This window comes from Pan paniscus, chromosome 3 (genome assembly GCF_029289425.2).
Source record: "Pan paniscus chromosome 3, NHGRI_mPanPan1-v2.0_pri, whole genome shotgun sequence".
Lineage (NCBI taxonomy): Eukaryota > Metazoa > Chordata > Mammalia > Primates > Hominidae > Pan > Pan paniscus.
In genome coordinates this window covers 5,279,256-5,301,459 of record NC_073252.2, presented here as the reverse complement: position 1 = coordinate 5,301,459, position 22,204 = coordinate 5,279,256, and the positions used below count along the sequence as shown (strand labels likewise).

The following is a 22,204-nucleotide window of genomic DNA, read 5'->3' as shown; positions in this document are numbered from 1 at the left end:
CCTGCAGGGCTCCACATTCCTCTAAAATACCTCCCCATTGGAGCCAATCCATGGGGCACAGGTTTCCAGACATCAGGGAGGTACTGATGGGACTCCAGGACAAAATCTACATCTAACCGTGAAAATGCATTGTTACCACCATTCAAAGGAAGTCGTTGATGGCCAGTGGAGTGGCCGGGAGCAGATCCCAGCAGGGAAAAGCCCAGTAAATCAAGTGCTACTGACATTACCCCAGGACTTCTATGACCAGGCTGCCATGAACATTCATTTTGAACCAGTGTCTGACGATGGAGCCTGGAGAAGAATCCAAGATGCCCCTCCAGCCTACCTGATTGATTTGTTCAAGGGCTGAGAGCAACATTCCCATCAGCTGAATGAGTGTGGGGATGTCTGAATATATCGCTCAAGCAGGAAAACGTGAAGATTACTCTGTAAAACATCTGACATGTACCCAACAGGCAAAGTTGTTTTTAAGTGTTAAGATCAATTTCTGCAGAGCATCAGGCACAAACTGTGGTACTATTCATCGTGAAAAGGAAAAAGCTGAGACAGATAGCCCTGGCAGGAGTGTGGTGCTTATATAAACCATGGAAAGAATGTGTTCTTTCTGCTATTCCTTCATCAAATATTTGTAGGGAGGGGAGCACATAGAATATTTTTGGAGTGCTGCAGGCAGGGGAACTGTGTGTGCGGAGGCCCAGCGGCCAGCAGGAAAGTGACAGATGGAAGGCACAAGTTTTGTAAACATTTGACGCCCACGTATGAGAGAGGTTATCACTACAGTGTGTTTGGTGAGAAAGGCAGGATTAATTTCCATACATTTTCTGGTTCATTTTTCAAAAGACTAATTCTGTAGTTGCAAGAGTCGCAGTGGCTGCTTAATAAATCTCTGCTGAACAAATGAATAAGGAACTTTACATAAGAGTCCAAAGCTCCAGCTAGGTGAAATGGAATTAGGAAAGCTGCGTAACAGCATGAAACCTATGTCCCCGCCTGGAAACGTATGTGACATTTCTCAATCTGCTTTTTTCCCTTTTCTTCTTCTTTTGTAAAGTGTCCATTACAGAATTTTATACCATGTTTAGGGCCTCACATCTCCTGAACAGCAGTGAATTTAGCTCAATTCACAAAACACCTTTTGAAAGTTTGTGAGAAGTACACAGCCGGTGTGAGTTTCCATGTATTTGCATGTCCCCAGCAAAAAAAGATGGTTTAGACACCTCCCCTACCACAAAGAATGTTGGCTCTGGGATCCAGCAGGCCAGCCCATCAGTTGGCAGCTGTGTGACTTTGCCACATCTTGTCTACCTCTTCCAGCCTCAGCGTTTCAAGTATAATCTGGGGGTTTTCTTCTCGTCTCCCAGGGCGGTTGTAAACAGAGAGTGCACTGGAAGTAGCGGCTGCAGTGCTCAGGGGTGCTTCCGCCCTTCTTGCCGTCCTTATTCTTTGCCACATGCAAGCCCCACTCTCAGAAACCATGGCCTCCTCATGAAGGAGAAAAAGGAACCATTCAAATTCAAAACAAAACAAAAAAAATTGCTCACACTTAACACTGCTTGCCGTGCCAGCAACGAGAAGAGGCTGAGCCAGTTTCTGAATTGCTTTCTGTCCAAGGTTTAAGTTGTTCTCGCCCACTTCCTGCCCTGGGGTGTGTGTTGGCTACGGGGCTTCCTGAAAGGACACAGGCCAAAACACTCAAAATGCTTCCCGAGGGAGGAAGCCTTACCTTCCCAGAAGCTGGAGTCCACAGGAACCTGGAGGGAGAAGCAGGGTTTCCACGGGCCATGGCCCAGCTGGGGAAATGCTTGTTTATGGTGACCGTGCTGCAGCTGTGGACGCCATATCACCTACATGTTGTAAGTGGAAAGGCAATCAAGGGCATCATTCATTCCCTCATTCCGCCAGCGTTCTCTTCCTTCCATGAGGCCGCTGACCCTGGGGCTCTTATAGGCTAGTGTGTGGGGTGTTTGGTGGTTGGGGACTGTGTTTGTGGGGCTGGAAGTTACATAAATAATAATAGCAAATCTCCAGTACTTACCTTACACCAGCAGTAGCCTCGGGCCTTTGGAAATATTGACCATTTAATCCTCTCTCAGCCCCATGTGAGAGGTAAAAGTGTAGCCTCCATTTTATAGATGAAGAAAGGAGATAAAGTCGCACAGCTGGGAAGGGAAAGAGCTGGTCTGCGAGCTCAGAGAGTTCAACTGTCTGGTTTGAGTTTAAACCTTTAAATCAAACTGGGCCTCTAAAGGACAGAAAATAGAAGGGTGGTTGCCAGGGTCTGGAGGGAGCGAGGAGTGGGGAGTTAGTGTTTAATGGGGACAGTTTCAGTTTGGGAAGATGAGAAAGTTCTAGAGGTAGATGGTGGTGATGGTTGTACAACAATGTGAATGTATTTAAGACCAAATTGTAAAAATTGTCAAAATGATAAATTTTATATTATGCATATTTTACTACAATAAAAATTTTTTTCATAGGTATGGGGGAAAATAATATAGCTCTAGAAACTGGTCATCTTTCATTATAACAGAAATCATTAAAGATGGAAAATGCAGTTTAGGGGTTTTTTTCTTTTCTTTCTCTTTCTTCTTTTTTTTTTTTTTTTGAGATGGAGTCTTGCTTTGCCGTCCAGGCTGGAGTGCAATGGCACAATCTCGGCTAACTGCCTGCAACCTCAGCCTCCCGGGGTCGAAGCAATTCTCCCACCTCAGCCTCCTGAGTAGCTGGGACTACAGTTGTGCACCACCACGCCCAGCTAATTTTTGTATTTTAGTAGAGACGGGGTTTCACCACGTTGGCCAGACTGCTCTCGAACTCCTGACCTCAAGTGATCTGCCCATCTTGGCCTCCCAAAATGCTGAGATTACAGGTGTGAGCCACTGCGCCCGGCGAGGTTTTTTTTTTTTTTTCCTTGTAGGAGCTCAGGAGTCATAACTGGCTACTAGTCTCAAGTTCTAATTTCAAAGGACCTATATATCATTGTATATGCAACTGATACAAAAAACGTATTTGTTTAGCTAAGTCAATTCTGTTAATTTGTTTTAAAAAGTCTGCTTGGTGAATCATTCAGCATTCTATTAGCAAAACAAAGGGTAAAAAACATACAGTCTGTAATGCAAGGTGGTATCTGTTCCCAGTTGGGGAATTTTCTAAGTGCTCTAGAGACACAGATCTGGGGACAGCCGCCAGCCTTGAGTGAGCAGCCACTCTCTGTCTGAAACTGGGCCTCCACTTAAATCCTCACACCCACAACTGGGTGAGGGATCTGAGGAGGGGACTGAGGCCGTGGTGTCAAGCACCTTCTCGATATCACAGGCCTGCTAAGTGGGACCCCGACCTGCCCATGAACCCACATTTGGGCCTCTGTAACGTGCAGCTTCTTACGTCCCTGGGCAAAGAGGACTTGGCATTTGCATGATTGGCCCCTTAATAGCAATGAATCACCAAATTTATAATGGAGAACAGACTCCAAACATATTTATCTTTTTTTTTTTTTTTTTGGAGACAGAGTCTCCTAGACTGGAGTGCAGTGATGTGATCACTGCTTACTCCAGCCTCGACCTCTTGGAGTCAGGTGATCCTCCCGCCTCAGCCTCCCCAGTAGCTAGGACCACAGGCACATGCCACCATACCCAGCTAAGTTTTGTTTTTTTATACCAGAGATGATGTCTTACTATGTTGCCCAGACTGGCCTCAAACCCTCTAAATAAAGTCATCCCTCATTTTCCAAGGAAAGTAAAGTTCAAAGATAAGTGAGGCCCTTGCCCAGAGTCCGACAGTGTGATGGTTAATTTCATGTGTCAGCTTGACTGGGTCACAGTCTGTACTCAGGTATTTGGTCAAGCATTATTCCAGATGTTTCTGTGAAGGGGTTTTTAACATGAGATGAACATTTAAATCAGTACATTTTAAATAAAGCAGATGACACTCCATCATGTGGGTGGGCCTCATCCAATCAGTTGAAGGCTCAGAAAAAGTCTGAGACCCACCAAGAGCAAGAAAATTCAGCCTCTGGATAACCTTTGGACTAGAGCTTCAACATCACCTCTCCCCTGGGTCTCCAGCCTGTCAGTCTGCCTTGCAAAATTTGGATTTGCTGAGCTTCCACAGTTATTTAAAATCAATTATTTAATTGACTCAATTACTTAAAATCAGTCTTCTCTCTCTCTCTCCATGTATATGTATAGATGTGTGTGTGTGTGCATGTGTCTATACATACACACATTCTTTTTCTTAGGAGAACCTAATACAGCTTGTTAGCATTCATGTAAATTACTTTTTTTCCTTCTTGCCTTCAGTGAATATGTATTGAGTCCCTCGTCTTAAGTGGCAGGAAGATGTGGTGGTTGGGAACACAGATTGAACCTAGCTGTCTAGGTTTGAACCTGGGCTCCACTATTAATTAATGGTATGACCTTGAGCAAGTTACTTAACTTCCCACCCTCTGGTTCCTCTTCTGTGAATTGAGGCTGTGATAATACCAACTCCTACCTTGTAAGGTTTTTATGAGGATTGCTTTGGTTAAAGTGCCTAGTGCCCCAAGCACCAGACACCCAGCTCACACTGTATCCACATTAGCTATTGTTCGTTTCCCGGCACCCAGACTATCATGCCAGGATATGACAGCATGGCAGAAAAGTTTCATCAACTTCACAGTGTTACCAGGTGCTACTCACATCTTCTAAAAGTATTCCATTCGGTATCCATGCTAGGTCTGGGGGATCCGGAGATGACCAGCTCAGCTCCTGCTATCAGGAAATCCCAAATCTGATAAAGAAATTGACACATCCTTAGAAGGCAGCATGGGTAATATGGCACATGTGTTACTAGCTTGAAAAATCATCAACCTCAGTGAATAACCTCGAATAATAGTGCATTAGTCCATGTATTGGTTTTCTAATGAGTTGCTGTGTGTATTAGTCCGTTTTCACACTGCTATAAAGAACTGCTCAAGACTGGGTAATTTATAAAGGAAAGAGGTTTCATTGACTCACAGTTCAGCGTGGCTGGGAAGACCTCAGGAAACTTAACCATCATGGTGGAAGGTGAAGGGGAAGCAAGGCACTTTCTTCACAAGGACACAGAAAAGAAAGTGCTGAGCAAAGCGGGAAGAGCCCCTTATAAAACCATCAGATCTCATGAAAACTCATTCACTATCATGAGAATAGCATGGGGAAACCACTCCCATTATTCAATTACCTCCACCTGGTCTCTTCCTTGACACGTGGAGATTATGGGGATTACAATTCAAGATGAGATTTGGGCGGGAACACAAAATTTAACCATATTACTGTGTAACAAATGACCACCAACTTGAAGGCTTAAACAATACCATTTATCAGCTTGCAGCTCTGGAGATGGGCGCCTGGGTGGGAGTCTGCTGAGTTCCCTGCTCTGGCTCTCACAAGGCCAAAATCAAGGTGTCGGCCGGCCTGGGTTCGTCTGCAGGAGCCATCGGGGAGGACCGGCTTCCAGGCTGTATGGGTTGTTAACAGACCTTTCCTGGTTGTGTCAGATTGTTAACAGAGCCCCATTGCTTACAGCCCTAGGTCTCAGGTTCCCATTTCCTTGCTGGTGTCAATCAGGGGCCACTGTCTACTTCTGAGGGCCACCAGCATCCGTTCTCTTGTGTCTCCCTCCACTGTCAAGCCAGCAACACTGGGTTGAATGTTTTCCACACCTGAAATTTCTCTGACTCCCTCATCTGCTCCCAGCCTGCAACACTTACTGTTTTAAAAGGGTTCGTGTGATTGCATTAGGATCACCTGGCTTATCTCTCTTTTGATCAAGTGACCTTTATTACTACTGCAAGATCCCTTTGCCATGTAACTAACCTAACCACAGGAGAGATCTCATCCTATTCATAGGCCTACCCCCAATTCAGTGGAGGGGGTTCTGCAAGGGTCACTGGGGATGATATGGTTAGGATCTGTGTCTCCACCCAAATCTCATGTTCAATTGTAATCCCTAGTGTTGGAGGTGGGGACTGGTGGAAGGTGATTGGATCATGGGGATGGTTTCTCCTGAATGGTTTAGCACCATCTCCCTTGATGTTGTCATCATGATAGTGAGTTCTCCTGAGACCCGGTTGTTTAAAAGTGTGTGGCACCTCCTGCCTCTTGTTCCGGCCATGTGATGTGCTGGCTCCCCCTTTGCCTTCCACCAGGTTGTAAGTTTCCTGAGGCTGAGCAGATGGCAGCGTCATGCTTCCTGTATAGCTTACCGAACCATAAGCCAATTAAACCTCTTTTCTTTATAAATTACCTAGTCTCAGGTATTTCTTTATGGTAGTGTGAGAATGAACTAATACAGGGGTCATTGTAGAATTCTGCCTGCCACAGTCAGGATGGGCTAGATTACACTGCTGTAACAAACAACTCCTAGTCCTTACCACAGATTGTCTGGGACATCACTCTGGGTCTTCTCCATCGCAGTTTGAGGCTGATAGAGCATCAAGCACATGAATTGCTTTTCATAATCTCTGCCCAAAAGCAAAGCCCAAGCAAAACTTGGGTGGTCCCATGGCAGAGAGAAAGCAATAGCATCATAGAGCATGTAGAAAAGGAAGCACAGGCTCTTACAGCTGCTGCCTGGAAGTAAACCCATCACTTTCTCTTACGTCACTTTGTATAAAATAACCTATGTTGCTGTATGTAACTTCAAGGGGACAGGGAAACTTAATCCTGGCCTGGGACCAGGAGAGAAAGAACTGAACATATTTGATGACCAGCACTGAGGAGTCACACAAATAGAAAATCATCCAAGAAAAGTAACTAAGTTAGCTGGGTGTGGTGGTGAGCCCCTGTAGTCCCAGCTACTCCTGTAGTCCCAGATCCTCCTGAGGCAAGAGGATGACTTAAGCCCATGAGGTTGAGGCTGCAGTGAGCTAAGATCGCTCCACTGCACTCCAGCCTCCGTGACAGAAGGAGGCCCTGTCTCTAAAAACAAAGTAACTGCTGTAAGAACTCCAGCTCCACGCCGAGCACTCTGCTGGATGCTGTATTGGTCAGACTCTTTCATTTGTGAGGGACAGAAAGAAACCTCGCTGAAATCAGCTCAAGCTGAAGGAACTCTGCATTAGCTCTGTAGCCAGAAATGACCGCAGGGCAGCTGATGATGTCCAAGAAGGAGACGCAGGTCTCAGCCTCTGGGTCTGGAAGCAGGAATGCAGCCCCTTCAGATCCTCTTCCTCCATCCATCTCTCAGCTCTGCTTGTGTACCTCCTGGTCTTGCACACTCCAGAGCAAAAGACTTAACTGCTGGCAACCACATAGCCATGGTAGGGGCATGAGAGGGCAGCTCTCATGCTGTGTGCATCTTTCAACCCCAGGTAGAGACACTGATTAGTCCCTCCTGGGCCATGGGCCCATCATCACTCCTGTAGCAGGAGGGAGGAAGTAGACCAGGATGGGATTATGGAACAGGGTTGATAACCAGAAAGAACAAAAACAAAAACCACAGTCACTCCAGCTTTTCATGTTTCTTTCTTCTTCACAAAAACTGTGCAATAAGTGGTATAAACCCCACATCAAAGGAGGATGAGTAATGGCCACATTTGCACAGCTGCATGGTAACATAAGTGAGATCTAAACTAAAGTCTGTATTACTCCAAAGCCCATAGTCTTTCTCCTAGGACAAGCTGGAACTCTTCTTGAAGGACTTTCTCTGAGTCCTTTCTGTGTACCAGGCCTGGGGGAATGTTTGGGACACAGCTCCTCCTGCCTGCTGTTTCTCATTAAAGTTCAAATCCATGTTTTGGGGGCTTATGAAGGAATCTCTCTTCTAAAACATGAATCGCTTTTCATAATCTCTGCCCAAAAGCAAAGCCCAGCCTTGGTGTTTGTGTTCATTCCTTCACTCTGGGCCGTGTGGGCCAACTTTCCACCTGGGTTTGCCAAGAGCAAAAGCAACAAGCTCAAAAACACATCACATAAACAGGGGAAGATGTGTTACTTTTAACCAAAGGAATACCAATATCAACAGGAGCACCAGAGGCGATGTCCGGCTAGTTATTCAGTCTACCCCAACCCCAACACCTCCTGGCTGTCAGCTTGATTAGTGGCTCCTGACCTCAAATGCAGGCAGAAGTGAGGGAACAAGAGGTAGCCTCTTTGCAAGCACTGATGTGTTCAATGCTAGGCTCTTACCTTAGCACTCAGACTCTTCGTGTGGTCTAGTGCAATGTTTTCTAAAAAAGATGGAAGCTGCTGCTGGACTCTTCTAATCCTTGTCAAAGACAGCTATTGGCTGCAGGTTGGGCAACAGAGGACATTTGAGAATGGTGATGTCCATTTCAGCCTGGGTTTCCACCACAAGTGGGCACAGGATGGGAACACAGGGAGCAGGCAGGAGAGGTGATAGTCTGTGTTCCAGCCATGTCACAAGAGGCCAGAGCCAACAGCAGGTTGCTGTTTCTTACAGTTCACTGGTGATATGGTTTGGCTCTCTGTCCCCACCCAAATCTCCCCTTGAATTGTAATAATCCCCATGTGTCGAGAGCATGAACAAGTGGAGATAACTGAATCATGGGAGTGGTTTCTCTTATACTGTTCTCATGATAGTGAGTGAGTTCTCACAAGATCTGATGGTTTTATAAGGGGATTCCCCCTTTGCTCGGTTCTTATTCTCTCTCCTGCCACCTTGCTAAGAGATGCCTTCTGCCGTGATTGTAAGTTTCCTGAGGCCTCCCCAGCCATGCAGAACTGGGAATCAATTAAAGCTCTTTTCCTATAAATTACCCAGTCTTGGGTAATTCATAGCATCATGAGATTGGACTAATACAACTGGGAACATCCCATAACCCCTCAGGACTGAAAACCAAGAGTATTTCCCTGGTTACCTGTATCACTTATTGGAATATGCCTGTCTGAACAGCTTGCAGGAAAGGGTTAAATGCTCTTTCTCCTGAAATGATTTTTAAAAGTCTCAGATCCTGAAAATATTAGATCACAAGAAGAAAACAGAAGGTACTTAAGCAATGGGCAGCTGCGGTTTGGTATCTGCTGGAAGGATCTCCTCATCCTGTGTATGTCTGCTGCTGGGATAAGGTCTGCACTGGGAGGGAGTCGTGGAGGCCTGGAAGGGAGGCGGCTTAAGAGAGGTGTCGGTCATGGGACATGGTGTCCTGGACCACCCTGGGCTGTGTTAGAGAAAGAGACAAGCGTACTTCACATTGTGGTAATGTCTCCGCCCCATCTCACTTACCCCATTCCAGGGTGTCTCACCTTCATGGCCCATTAGTGGGCTAGGCCAATATGTGTGATCACATTGTTCTTGTCATAGTTTAGAGGGGACTCCTCTGTTGGGCCAGTACCATAGTCTCAGTTTGAGTTTCCCCAAAAGCTGACTCTGAGACAAGGATTTGAGTGCAAGACGTTTCTTTGAGAGCGAGCCCAGAAAACACTTGTAGAGAAATGGGAACATGAGACAGAGAAGGACAGAAAGCCAATACATCCATGGATTACCATCAAGCAAGTTCTCACTGTGGACCCCTAGAGCTTGATCCTGCTGGGGGACTTTCGGAGACCCTGTAGAATTCACCTCAGAGTTATCCCACCAACAGGGTAAAGGAGTAAGGATATTTACACACCAATGAGTTAGGAGCTCAGCTGAGCGGAGACAGAGCTGAGCTGCAGGTGTCTAAGCAGCCAAGTTAAAGCAAGAGCCAAAAATGAGAGTTAAGCCTTTGGTCACTTACTGCAATGGTCTAAGGAAGAGGCCAAACCAGAGGAAGCCCAGCTCCCCCGTTCCACCTCCCCCCTGGACGGGTGCTTCCTCACATCCTCACGTCACTATGGGGGATCAAGTGGACCAGCACAGATGTGGAGGTGGGGGTCGTCTCACTGTTGAGGGAGCCCCAACAAAAGGTTCCTGCTGGTCTATGGACCACGGGGGAGGGGGAGGCAGGGAAACGGCCCCAAGTAGAAAAGTGCTGGGTTGTGAGTCAGAGAAGGGGGAAGGGGTGTCAAGGATTCCCCCCTCCCATACTCGGAGGTCTCTGCAGAGGCGCCTGGGGAGGACCTGGCCCAAGTCCTCAGATAAAGAGACCCACGAATGAAGGTGCCAGGCAAATAGGTAAAGGGTTTGGCTAGCCTGGGGGCCTGAGCGTTTTACAGCAACTCCCTTCAGAGATTGCATGCAAAGCTCTGGCTGTGTCCCAAGCCTGGGGTTGGGGGGGCAGCTCCCCTGATCCCCTTGGGGGCCTGTTGTGTAAAGCCATTGTAACTGCCCATGGATGACACACAGATTTTTAACCAGAAGCCAGACTCTTCCCAACTTTTATGAATCATCGGTTGAGGGCTACTTCTGGGAGGCATTAAAAGTCCCCAATACTCTGGCTTGCTCTAACGTGGGCAGAACAGGCACCTATGGCCAGAGGAAGGCCTGAGGCAGAGGGTGGTGCTGGCAGGTGAAGCCTAGCCCACCTGCCCTTAAATGTCAGGGCTGAGGAGGCTTGGACAGGGCATAGGCAGGGTCCGCTTCCAGCACAAAGCTCAGGACTTTCTTCAGTGGTCACAAGGGAGACCCTACATCTCAGGACAGGGCCTGGCTTTGGGATGGAGCTAATGGTATATGTGTCAGTTAGAGCTCAACCCAAGAAGCATGACCAGTGGCAGAGAGATATTAAGAGATTTAGTACAAGGAATTGGCTTGCATGATTGTGGACACTGGCCAAGTACAAAGTTGTAGTAGGGTAGGCTTTCAGGAAGTGCAAACTGGAATCACCAGAACAGACAAAGCTACTCCACAGGCAGAACTCTTTCTTCCTCAGGGAAGCCTTGGCTCTGCTCTTAAGACCTTCCAACTGAGTAAATCAGGCCTACCCAGAGTATCTAAAATCATCTCCCTTACATAGAGCTTATTGCATAAGGACTCTAATTACATCTACAAATACCATCACAGTAACATCTGGATTAGTGTTAGAATAACTGAGGATGGTAGCCTAGTCAAGATGACACATGAAAACACTATCACAATATAGAACAGAGAAAGAGATAATTTCTTAGTGACTTCATTGAGTTCCTGGATCAAACCATTCCTGAGCTCCAGATTCCCTCTATATTTTCAAATTGCACTTTCCAGAAAACCCAGACTTTGGTGTCTCATGCTGAATTTTCTGTAACACACAGCGTACAGTCCTAACTGACATAGGAAAGGCTCAAAACAAGGAGCTGATAGCCTCATTCTGACCAGATCTCCCAGGAAGGGTTGTGTTCCAGTCTGGGTCCCACATAGTGTAAGACTCATTGACACACAGCAGGGTTTGTGTCTGGGAGCCAGGGAGACTTTGAAACAAGGAGGAGCAAGATTGAATTTCTGCTTTAGAAATGGCCACTGGGAGGAAATAGGGCTCTAGACAGAGAGGCGTTAATCGTGATGTAATTGAAGGGTCTTGAGGCCACTTCTCATTAAAAGGGTTCAAGAAGTGGGGATGGTAGCTCCAAAAGAGAGTTGACTCTGTTTTGAGGGGCAGGGAGGAGTGGAGGTAGAGACATTGAAGAATGAGAATGGTCTTAACATCGCCACACGTCTGTTCTGCGTAAGAAGTTACAGGATTTGAAGGCCTGCACCAGGGTGTCATCACATCTCATCTCCACCCTGGGAAGAATTTGGAGCTGCCTAGAGACTGGAAGGAAGTTGTAAGAGGCAAAGAGCTCTCTGTCCAGGGACGTATGCAAGCAGACTCTGGACAAGCACTTGACAGGGAGACTGTAAAGGAAGGATAAGCAGCAGGCAGGTAGATCTGGATAATTTCTAGGTTCCCACATTAATTTCTGTTATTCTACCAAACCCCAGAGAGACAGTATGCTTGTTTCCTGTGGCTGCTGTAACAAATCACCACAAACTGAGGGACTCCAAGCATCACGAATTTATGATCTTACAATTCCGGGCTCAGAAGGGGTCTAACTGGGCCCCTTTTGGAGGCCCTAGGCAGGAATCTTTCTTTGCATTGTAGAGGCCTCCTGAATTCCTTGGCTTGTGGCCTCTTCTCCCATCTTCAAAGCCAGCAGCACAATATCTTACAATCTCCCTCACTCTCTGTCTTTCACAGAGACACAGACACACACACACATATACACACACATGCCTTCATACCTACCCCGCTTCCCCACTGCAATCGTCACCTCTCAGCTCTCACCTGATAGGGAGCAGCTGCCAGTGATGGGTTAGGGGCTCCAGAAACACTAGGATTTCTGCCGTCACACCACTCACCCAGAGTGTCAGCTGCCCTCATCAATCTCCTCCGAGAGGATAGCAACTCTGTCATTCTCTGTCTTTTCACCCATCTCAGTGCCTGGCACACAATAGACTCTCGATAAATAGATAGACATGCATCTGGCAAATGAAGAACCCATCCAAAGGCAATGGCCGATATCTACCTCAGAAATGTTCACCTGCTCGTTAACTCTGACTCTTCAGCTCTCCTGCATGATGGGGTCCGTGCCTGACGTAAGACATTAAGAAAACCAGAAGAGACCTTTTGGCGGAGACAAGGGCTTACCTGATTTGTGGGCAAATTCCTGCCTGGATTTTTAACATTCGGAGCAGCCAACTGCTGAAGGAGCCTCAGAAGGGGGCAGAGAGAGAGCTGGTGGGAGGATGCAGGTGATTCATGGTGAAGGAGACATTTGAGAACAGAACACACGTGCAGGGGTCCACCAGCCTGTATCCAGGGCAGCGTCTCATAGGGAGCCCCTGGTGGGGAGCCACGTCAGGCTGTCCTGCGTAGGTTTCTTAGTGGGCTTGTGCCTTAATCTCTGAGTAACACGAGTAGTCACCAAGTCCATTCAGCCACACCTTACTGGTCATCCGCTCTACCTGGCTGCGTGCTGGGTGCCAAGAAACAGATGAGAAAGACTGTCTTTCTCTCCTGGAGAAGGACATGGTCATTAAAGGAGACAGATGCCAGGAGGCAAGTCAATGTATCATGCATAGGATGTGGAGGAACCCTGGAGAGGGCCAGAAAGCAGACAGAATTCCCAGATGCACACTGCCATGCATTGGGCTCGGCATGCAAGCTTGTGTGTGTTGGGCTCGGCACAGGCTGTTCCTCCTCGTCTCCATCTGCCCTGGGAATCAGCACGAGGCACCCTCTCCTCTGGGGTTCTTCCCGTTCATCCCACTGCTGGCTTGGCAGAGTGAGAGGTGGCGATTCTCTTGCACCTGGCCCAGTGCACAACAGCCTCATTCCTTGTCTCCCCACTGACTGTGACTTCTCAGGGGCCCAGCATCCACCATGTCTCAGTTGGTACCAGTGACAGCTTATGGCTACAGCCACTTACTCATTCATTCTCATGCTCAATGGGAAGGCCTATAAGCCTCCTTGCAGCTCTGAGCTCAGCTGATTTACCCAAGAAGTCCTATGAATAACCGCACACGGTATTGCGGGTGGAACAAGGTCAAGTCTCCCAGCAGTACATTTATCTCACAAACGACTCCTGTTTTCCAGCACAGCAATGTCTCCTTGATCTAATGGTGCAGGACTTGTTTGGTCCATGGGCTTGTTTTTCTTCCCTGCTCTGAATTTAAGCCCATTCCATGAGCACATCCAGAAGCCCTGGAGCATTTTAAAGCAGACCTAGAGTCCCCAGCTGGGGCCAGCTATTCTGCCAGGGAGGCCCATGCCCCAGGCACTATCATGGAGGGAGTGTGGATGGAGACTCCTTCACCCAGAAGAAAACATCTGTGCCTCCATTTGCCACCTCCAAGCACACACAGTTCTGCCTGAAGGCCGCGGTCCCCATGTCATCTTGCTAAAGGTGTTTAGAGAACACATTCTCACCTACAAAACAGGAAGGCACAGCTTACAGTCCCTGCCCAGGGCTTTTACCACCAGAAACTAGATAAATAAAACACTGGGGCTGGAAGGAACCTCAGACATCGCCCAGCGTGATGCTATCCTGTTTACAGACAGGGAATGGAGGCCAGGTCGAGAAGGGATTTCTCCTGGCAAATACAGTGGGGACAAGCTGGAGCCGGGCTTCATCCCTGTGGTTGATCCTCAGTCCAGCCCTGTGTCCAGGATGCCATGCTCTGGTTCACCCATCCCTGTGGGCTGCGTCTTTGGTTGTTTTGTTCTGGGAATGTGCAGCTTGCCCAGGATGCTCCCCTTTCCTCCCTTGTTGGAGGAAGCTTTGGAGGCAGGAAGGTCCAGACATAGCTCCAGGGCTCCACTGCTCTTCCCAGCTTCATATCCCCTGAGGCCCTCAGTTTCCTTGCCTGGGAAATGGGAATAACCCCATTCACTTCATTGGCTGGCTGTGAGGCTCATAGCATTCCCAATGGCAGCTGGCCTGGTGGCTGCTGGTATGTAAGTCACGTTCAGTGTTAAGGAAGAATCTTCTCCCTTTTGACAGTTCCTTCTTGCTTGTTGCCTGATCTTGGGCAACCCGAGGACCCCAACTCATCTCTGCCTGCAAGAGTCCTGCTCCTCACCCATCCTGCCCTGTGGGGTGGAAGAATGGCAGGAGGACAGGGCCTGAAGTCTCATCCCAACCCATGTGCCTCCAGCTTTGTGACCTCCAGCAAGTTGCTGGAACTCTTGAGCCTCAGTTTTCCCACCTGGAAAATGGGACTCTTTTCTGTGGCACCTACCTCACAGAGACACTTGCTGGATTTAACAGAGACAGTGCTGTTAGCTCCGATCACTTGGAAACACACAATGGGCCTGGCAAGAGGCTTGCTCAGTCATGCTGTATCCCGTTGATTCCTCACTATGGCCTTTTGAGTGAGCCATTCTCACCATCCTCATCTCACAGATAAGGAGATGGAGGAAACACTGAAGAAACTTGCCCAAGGTCAAAGCCAGAAGGCAGTGACCCTGCTTTGCACCCAGGGCGTCTAAGTGGAGAGCCTAGACCTTTACCTGCCACTGTCTTGGGAAGTCAGCCCTGAGGGAGATGCACTTCTTGAAAACTAACCCTTCCTGAGGGTCTGCTCTCCCTCGGGGCCTGTGCTGGGAGCTTGAGGTAGAAGAGGGTGGGGGTACTCACACTCCCCACACATACGGCCACTCAGTGAGCCCATCCTCTGGACCGAGAGACACACACGGCTTCTGAGAGGCTGGGGGCCCTGGCCCAAGGCTCACCTACCTGGTTAGCGATTGATGGACGAGGACACCGGTGGCCTGACCGCAGCTCTGCATCCCTGCTCCACTGCGGGCTGCCTGGAGGGAGGGATGCTCAGTCATCCCCTGCTAGTCCCTTTCCCTCCTGGCACTATATCCATTTTGACAAACGGTGCCATCCAAACCCAGGCCTGACTGCCCACTCCTCTCCTCTGACCCTCCCCTCCTTCCATCTCTGTCCTCCTCTTATCCCCCACCCCTCTCCATCTGCTGTTCCTGCCTTTTCAGGAAAAGTCCCTGTGCAGAAAGAAATTTCTTGCTGAAAGTGTGGGGGAGGCAAAGCCACCCTCTGTCACCCCCTCCTCCAGGCAGCCCCTCCTCTTAACCTGGGGCTTTCGTGTCTGAGAAGATTCCTGTCCCGGCCCTGCCCGGTGGGCGTGCTGGCTTCCTCTCTGCCACCCTGGATGGACCGCAGCCTGCGCTGGCCCCACAGGAAGTGGAGGCGTGGAGCCGCCCTGGACCACCCCCAGCCTGCATAAAGGGGCGGGCGGCAAGGCTGCACCATCGCCTGGCACCATGAGGACGCCTGGGCCTCTGCCCGTGCTGCTGCTGCTCCTGGCGGGAGCCCCCGCCGCGCGGCCCACTCCCCCGACCTGCTACTCCCGCATGCGGGCCCTGAGCCAGGAGATCACCCGCGACTTCCAGCTCCTGCAGGTCTCGGAGCCCTCGGTGAGTCCCCCGCCCGCTCAGGACAGGGGTGCATGGCAGACTCAGTTCTTAAACCCTTGCCTTTAGACGAAAAAAAAAAAGAGAGAGAGAGAAAAGGATATTTTTCTTTTCTAGTAAATGTAAATCTCAAGAGTATTTGTGTTTTATTCATCTCCTTTTAAATGTGATACCAATGGTTTGCTTTCTTCAAAACACAAGAAAAAGTAAAGACATCACAATTTTTGTAACTTACTAGCAAATATCAAAGGATCTGTTGTAAAATGTAAAAAAAAAAAAAAAGAAAAAAGAAAAAAGAAAAAAAAACGGAGTGGGAGGATGGGGAGAAAAACAGCTCCCCATCAGAGTTAAGGAGGACGGAGGAATGAAGCTTGTGTATTCCTTTTGTTAGCCTAGTGAGGAGTGTGCCCTAAGAGGTGGCTCACAGAACTGGCCTCCGCCCCTCATCTGCTGAGGGACCCGGGCAAATTTCTCAGCCTCTGCCTCTCAGTTTTCTTGTCTGTAAAATGGGATGACAGTAGCACCCCTCCCCTTAGAGTGGCTTTGACGATCAAAGGCAGGTGTGAACACAGGCACGGCTCACAGAGCCAAGACTACAGGAACAAGTACTCAACAGATGCCAGCTGATGTGAGCACGATCTTCAGAGGCAGACCTGGGGACTCAGAGAGGAGAAGTCCCGGGAGGGCTTTTGGGGACTAGAACCCAGGCCTCTGCCTGCTTCTCCGTCGAAACAAAATGCATTAAACTTCATTAAAAGCTTTTGTAAAGTTTCAAAGTGTCTTTTAATCACTTGCAAATGCTTCAAACAAAACATAATGTTTCTCAGATATTGGGGTTTACAACAGCCTAGCTAACACCTTCTTGGTATTTTCTTTTTAAAAGTTAAATAACATGTATTTTTTCCCTAATTATAAAAGTATTGTACTTTGTAGAACAGTTGGAAAATAAAGTACAAAGAAGAAAAAAAATCTTGCTTGTAATTCTACCACCTAGAGGTAGCTGCTGCTGTAGCATTGTGGAGGATCATATTTCAGCTTTCTGTCTACATATAGGTATTCAAATACGTGTGTGTTGTGTGTGTGTGTGTGTGTGTGTGTAAACAAAATTTGGGTCAAACAGCACAAGCAGTTTTGCAACTTACTTTTTAATGACACTGTCAAATAAGTTAATTTTTGTTTTAACATTTTGTTGTACAGTTTCACCACAATTTACCCACAAGTTTCTTGTTATCGAATATAGACAGCAATCATCTTTTAAAGGAATCTGATTTTAAAAGGTTTAAAAAGTTCAGAGGCTCTGAACCACAGAGCGGGAAGAAAGTGGAAAGATTATGCATTCTAAATCTCTAATTTCACAACTGAGGACTGAAGGAAGGCACTTGCCCATGGTCACACGGGGATTACTGAGAGGGCAGAGCACGAGGGCTTTTGACCTTCAGCCCTGTGCAAAAACGGAAGCCCAATATAGAAATATAAAAGTATGCAAATTTATGCACTTCGATATTACTATATTATACACTATATACAACTACATATTAGCTATAGAATGCCTATAGAACAATAGGTATTATTACATATATCGTACTTATGTAAGTATATATGTCTATAATTACATGCAGTTATACAACTGTTATATAGCTAATATACTTATATAAGTTATTATATAAGTATATTATTATATAAGTTACTATATAACTAACTTATACAACTGTTATATAACTAAATAGTTATAGAACTGTTTTATAGATGTACATATATACTGTGTATGTATACTTGTATTACTGTATTATATGTCACTATTTCTATATTACAGTTATAAGACTGCTTTTATGTATATACGTGTATGTATATTTCTGAATGGGTATGCATATAAAACAACTCCCTAGTTCATAGCAAATGATATAAAAGTTGTATTCTAAAAGTCTAATTCCGGAAGCGCAGTCGCCCATTTCTGGAGGAGTGTGACGTATGGCACAAGAAAGTACTGTGCATGTCGTAGCATCAGGGAGGGCCCCAGGGATCTGGGGTGGTCTGGCTGTTGCGAGGGCCACTAGGGAGCCTTTTGTGACCAGGTATGCCCCTGTGGGCATCCCAGAACCCCTTATCCCTTTCCACAGGAGCCGTGTGTGAGATACCTGCCCAGGCTGTACCTGGACATACATGTAAGAGGGTTCTCCCTGGGGGAGGGAGGTCTTGGGCTGAGGGACTCAGGTCTGAACCTCTGCTGCTGGCTGTGTGGCACAGAGTCAGGGAGAGATTTTATGCAGCTCAGTCCCTGTTCCTCTTGCTACTGACTTCTCCCACAAGCCCCCTCCCCATTGCCCACTCCCAGAATTACTGTGTGCTGGACAAGCTGCGGGACTTTGTGGCCTCGCCCCCGTGTTGGAAAGTGGCCCACGTAGATTCCTTGAAGGACAAAGCACGGAAGCTATACACCATCATGAACTCGTTCTGCAGGAGAGTAAGTGGATGCCATTGAAAATCTATTTTCTACTTGCTATCAGCCAAGACTTTCTGAGCTTTTCAAAGAGGAGAGTTGGGAGGAGATGGTGACAAGGAAGAGGAGCAGAGATGTTTCGCAGATGCTTTCAGTTCACAAAGCCCTTTCTCAACCATGGTTGCCTTGTTGGGTGATGGGGTTCAGGACAAGGCCCTTTGTGTCCATGAGCTGCACACTGATGCAGGGGCTACACCCCAGGACCACACCCCAGCCACATAGATAGACTCTGCCAGGAGCCAAGTGAGGCAGGTTAGAGGAGACTCTGCAGGAGGAGGTTCAGGTGTGCTCTGATAAGAGGATTCTGGTAGGAGAGGGTAAAAGGACAGAAAATCAGCAATAGTTAAAATGTGGAAAGTAGAGGCATGTGATTGCAGGGCACAGACTTCAGCATCAGAGAGCCCTGAGCTTGGGTCTGTATCTCCCTGCTTCCCAAGTGGGAGTGCCTGTCTTAGTCTGTTTCTGCTGCTATAACATAACATCACAGACTGGGTCAGTTATTTTTTTAAAAAAATGTTTGTTTAGCTTATGGAGGAGGCTGGGGGGTAGTCTAAGAGCATGGTGCTGGCATCTGGTGAGGGCCTTCTTGCTGCATCATACCATGGCAGAGGTCATCACTCAGCAAGAGGGTAAGAGCCAGAGAGAGTTCACTTTTTTAACAAAGCCACCCCTGCAATAAGCAACCCTCTCCCAAGGTAGTGACGTTAATCCATTCATAAGAGCAGAGCCCTCATTAATCCATTCATTAAGTCAAAGCCTACATTAATTCACGTACAAAGGCAGAGGGATTAAGTTTCCAACACATAAACTTTTGGGACCACATTCAAATCACAGCAGTGTCCCTTCACTCCTCTGAGGCACAGTTTCCTCAGTCCTGAACTGAGGACACGGTAGTGCCCATCTCATGAGGTGGATAATAATTACACCCTTACCTTGTGTGGGCACTGCAGTAACTCCCTTGATCCTAAGAAGCCCAGTAGGGTGACTAAATATGGAATTGCTAGCACCATGCCTAGCCCAGAGTAAGCTCCTCTGGAAACTGTAGTAATTAGCTATTAAGTTATAATTTCTTGATCCTGTATGAAAGATGTGTTATGAATTTTCCCCCACACCCAGTTTCCTCCTCCTCCCTGCTGCCTTTGGTTTGTGGGGGAAGATAGGAAGCTGATACAATTATGATAACAGTGTGATGAGTAGTGGTATTGACTGAAGTGAGGTCATTCCAATGCCTGACCCAGGGTGCTGCTCAGCAACTAAGGTTCATTCATTTATTCCCTCCCTCACCCATTCATCTATCCATCTAGTCAATCAATGTAAGTGTGAATTCCATAAAACATGAAATTTTATTGGAATGTGAAGTGAAAATTATGTGAAATGAAAATGAAATTTTATTGGAATGTGAAGCAAGAAGTGACTAGCCCTTTTTGGGGAGAGTCAGGCATGGGAAGTTTTTACAGAAAGGGGAACAACTAAATGGCCTTTGAGGATAACCAAGAGCCCTACAGTTGCATATGGACTCCGTGGCCACCTTCAGTAACTTTCCTGCTCATTGCACATCTTTTTCAGGATTTGGTGTTCCTGTTGGATGACTGCAATGCCTTGGAATACCCAATCCCAGTGACTACGGTCCTGCCAGATCGTCAGCGCTAAGGGAACTCAGACCAGAGAAAGAACCCAAGAGAACTGAAGTTATGTCAGCTACCCAGACTTAATGGGCCAGAGCCATGACCCTCACAGGTCTTGTGTTAGTTGTATCTGAAACTGTTATGTATCTCTCTACCTTCTGGAAAACAGGGCTGGTATTCCTACCCAGGAACCTCCTTTGAGCATAGAGTTAGCAACCATGCTTCTCATTCCCTTGACTCATGTCTTGCCAGGATGGTTAGATACACAGCATGTTCATTTGGTCACTAAAAAGAAGAAAAGGACTAACAAGCTTCACTTTTATGAACAACTATTTTGAAAACATGCACAATAGTATGTTTTTATTACTGGTTTAATGGAGTAATGGTACTTTTATTCTTTCTTGATAGAAACCTGCTTACATTTAACCAAGCTTCTATTATGCCTTTTTCTAACACAGACTTTCTTCACTGTCTTTCATTTAAAAATAAATTAATGTTCTTAAGATATATATTTTACGTAGTGCTGACAGGACCTACTCTTTCATTGAAAGGTGATGAAAATCAAATAAAGAATCTCTTCACATGAGAAACATGTGTCCTGTTGTATCTGTCCAAGGTGGATGTCAGGGTTGTGTTTTTTTCACACTTCTCTTGAAAACTCCTGCTCTAAGCATGATGCAACTTTCTTCTTCTTTCAGTCAAGCTCAAGTGTCTCTGGTTCTGCTTCATCCACCTGCATGAATGTCTGCTCTTTAAGTGTTGGGGATGCTCTGATTTCTGTTGAGGACAGATGTTTCCTTTGGAGATATACGTTGGGAGCAGATTGCATCATACCCACAGGCAGTGCTTTGCTGCACTTATCACAAATATCAACTATTGACTCCACACAGCAAACCCGGAGATGGGCACAGAAGGAGGCTGAGGCTCATGTAGGTCAAGTAACTTGCCTGAGGCCACTGGCTGCTAAGTGGGGAAGCCTGGACTGAACCCAAGCCTGTGTAACTCCAAAGCCCATACTCTTCCCAGCGTGGCCACCCCGGCTCTCTGCAGGTGAAACATGCTTGTTAAATTAATTTATGAACCCAACAATAAAATCTCAGTTAAGAAACGGGATTGTTGAAAAAGTATCTCAAATGTTGATTTTGCTAAATTCCACATGTTGTATTGGAGTCTTTTGGCTTCTTTTACTCTTTTCTCGACATATAGACCAGGATTTTCCTCCTTAATCCTAGATGCCTCTAACTTCTCAGATGATTTATGAGAAAGATTTATAAGTTTGTATTTTCTATTTAGAAGCACAAGTCCACAGAATTATTAGTTTCTGCGTCTGCCGTAACACGGGACCACAAACTATATGGCTTGAAAGAAGAGAAATGCATTGTCTCATAGTTCTGGAGGCTAGAAGTTCTGAAATCAAGGCATCATCGGGGACACACTCCCTCTGATGATTTTAGGACAGGATTCTTCCTCATCTCTTCCTGGCTTCTGGCCATTGGTGGCAATCTTCACCATGTCTCAGCTTTTAAATGCATCCCTTCAGTTTCTGCCCCCATCAACATCTGGTGTTCTCCCTGTGTCTGTGTCTCTGTGTTCAAAATTGTTTCTTCTTATAAAAAGACTATTAAATTAGGAGCCACTCTCATCCAATATAATCCCATCCTAATCTGATAACATCTACAAAGACCCTATTTCCAAATGAGGTCATGTTAACAGTACAGAGGGTTAAGACTCAACATATCTTTTTGGGAGACACAATTCAACCCACAACAATCACTTTTTCAATAAATAACCTTTTTCCAAAGGAAAATAATGCAACAGACTGACTCTTTTTTTAATCACCACCACCACCACCACCATCTACTACTTCCTGGCTGATACTGAATATGGCGGCATGGAACCCAGCACACAGCATTCCTTAGCCACTGATTCTTCACAAAGATGCTGCAGGATGGGGGCTATACGCCCTGGTTTACAGTGGAGGAAACACAATGGGGTTCAAAGGTTAAGTGATTTCTCCAGACAGCTAATACGTGGTGGTGAAGGGATTCCAGACAAACAGGCAAGTGAGACAGTCATTTCATAGCTCTGCTAACCCTTTGCTAGTTCCAGGCAGTAAAAGCAAACCAGTGAAGACAAGAACTAATTAAAGCATTTCAGACATTTATTTGTGGTTTAAAAAAAATTTTTTTTTTAAACTTTCAAGTTCAGGGGTACCTGTGCAGGTTTGTTATGTAGGCACACTCTTGTCATGGGGATTCGTTGTGCAGATTGTTTTGTCACCCAGGTATT

General features: G+C 46.8%; 2 protein-coding genes across 5 annotated transcripts; one reads left to right on the top strand and one right to left on the bottom strand.

Annotated features, from left to right (window-relative positions):
* Window positions 1-848: 848 nt before the first annotated feature.
* On the bottom strand, window positions 849-15,604 carry STK32B (serine/threonine kinase 32B). 3 transcript variants are annotated; one of them, XR_010111901.1, is made up of 4 exons: window positions 15,454-15,565; window positions 15,093-15,166; window positions 12,503-13,783; window positions 849-4,767 (listed from the first exon to the last, which is right to left on the bottom strand). XR_010111901.1 is itself a non-coding variant. In XM_063603684.1 (4 exons), coding segments are annotated over exons 1-4 (318 nt in total). In that variant the 3' UTR covers window positions 849-1,669. The 3 variants fall into 3 exon arrangements, 1 of the variants encoding a protein (XP_063459754.1); XR_010111900.1 differs by having other exon boundaries at window positions 12,503-14,446; window positions 15,454-15,540; XM_063603684.1 differs by lacking the exon at window positions 12,503-13,783 and having other exon boundaries at window positions 849-1,671; window positions 4,677-4,767; window positions 15,454-15,604.
* On the top strand, window positions 15,402-20,505 carry CYTL1 (cytokine like 1). Of its 2 annotated transcripts, none has more exons than XM_003816478.6 (4): window positions 15,402-15,796; window positions 17,911-17,955; window positions 18,126-18,254; window positions 19,857-20,505. In XM_003816478.6, the coding sequence occupies exons 1-4, from the start codon at window positions 15,644-15,646 to the stop codon at window positions 19,938-19,940; spliced, it is 411 nt and encodes a 136-aa protein (XP_003816526.2). In that variant the 5' UTR covers window positions 15,402-15,643; the 3' UTR covers window positions 19,941-20,505. The 2 variants fall into 2 exon arrangements, with proteins under 2 accessions (XP_003816526.2, XP_063459753.1); XM_063603683.1 differs by having other exon boundaries at window positions 15,502-15,796; window positions 18,101-18,254.
* The last annotated feature ends 1,699 nt before the right edge of the window (window positions 20,506-22,204 follow it).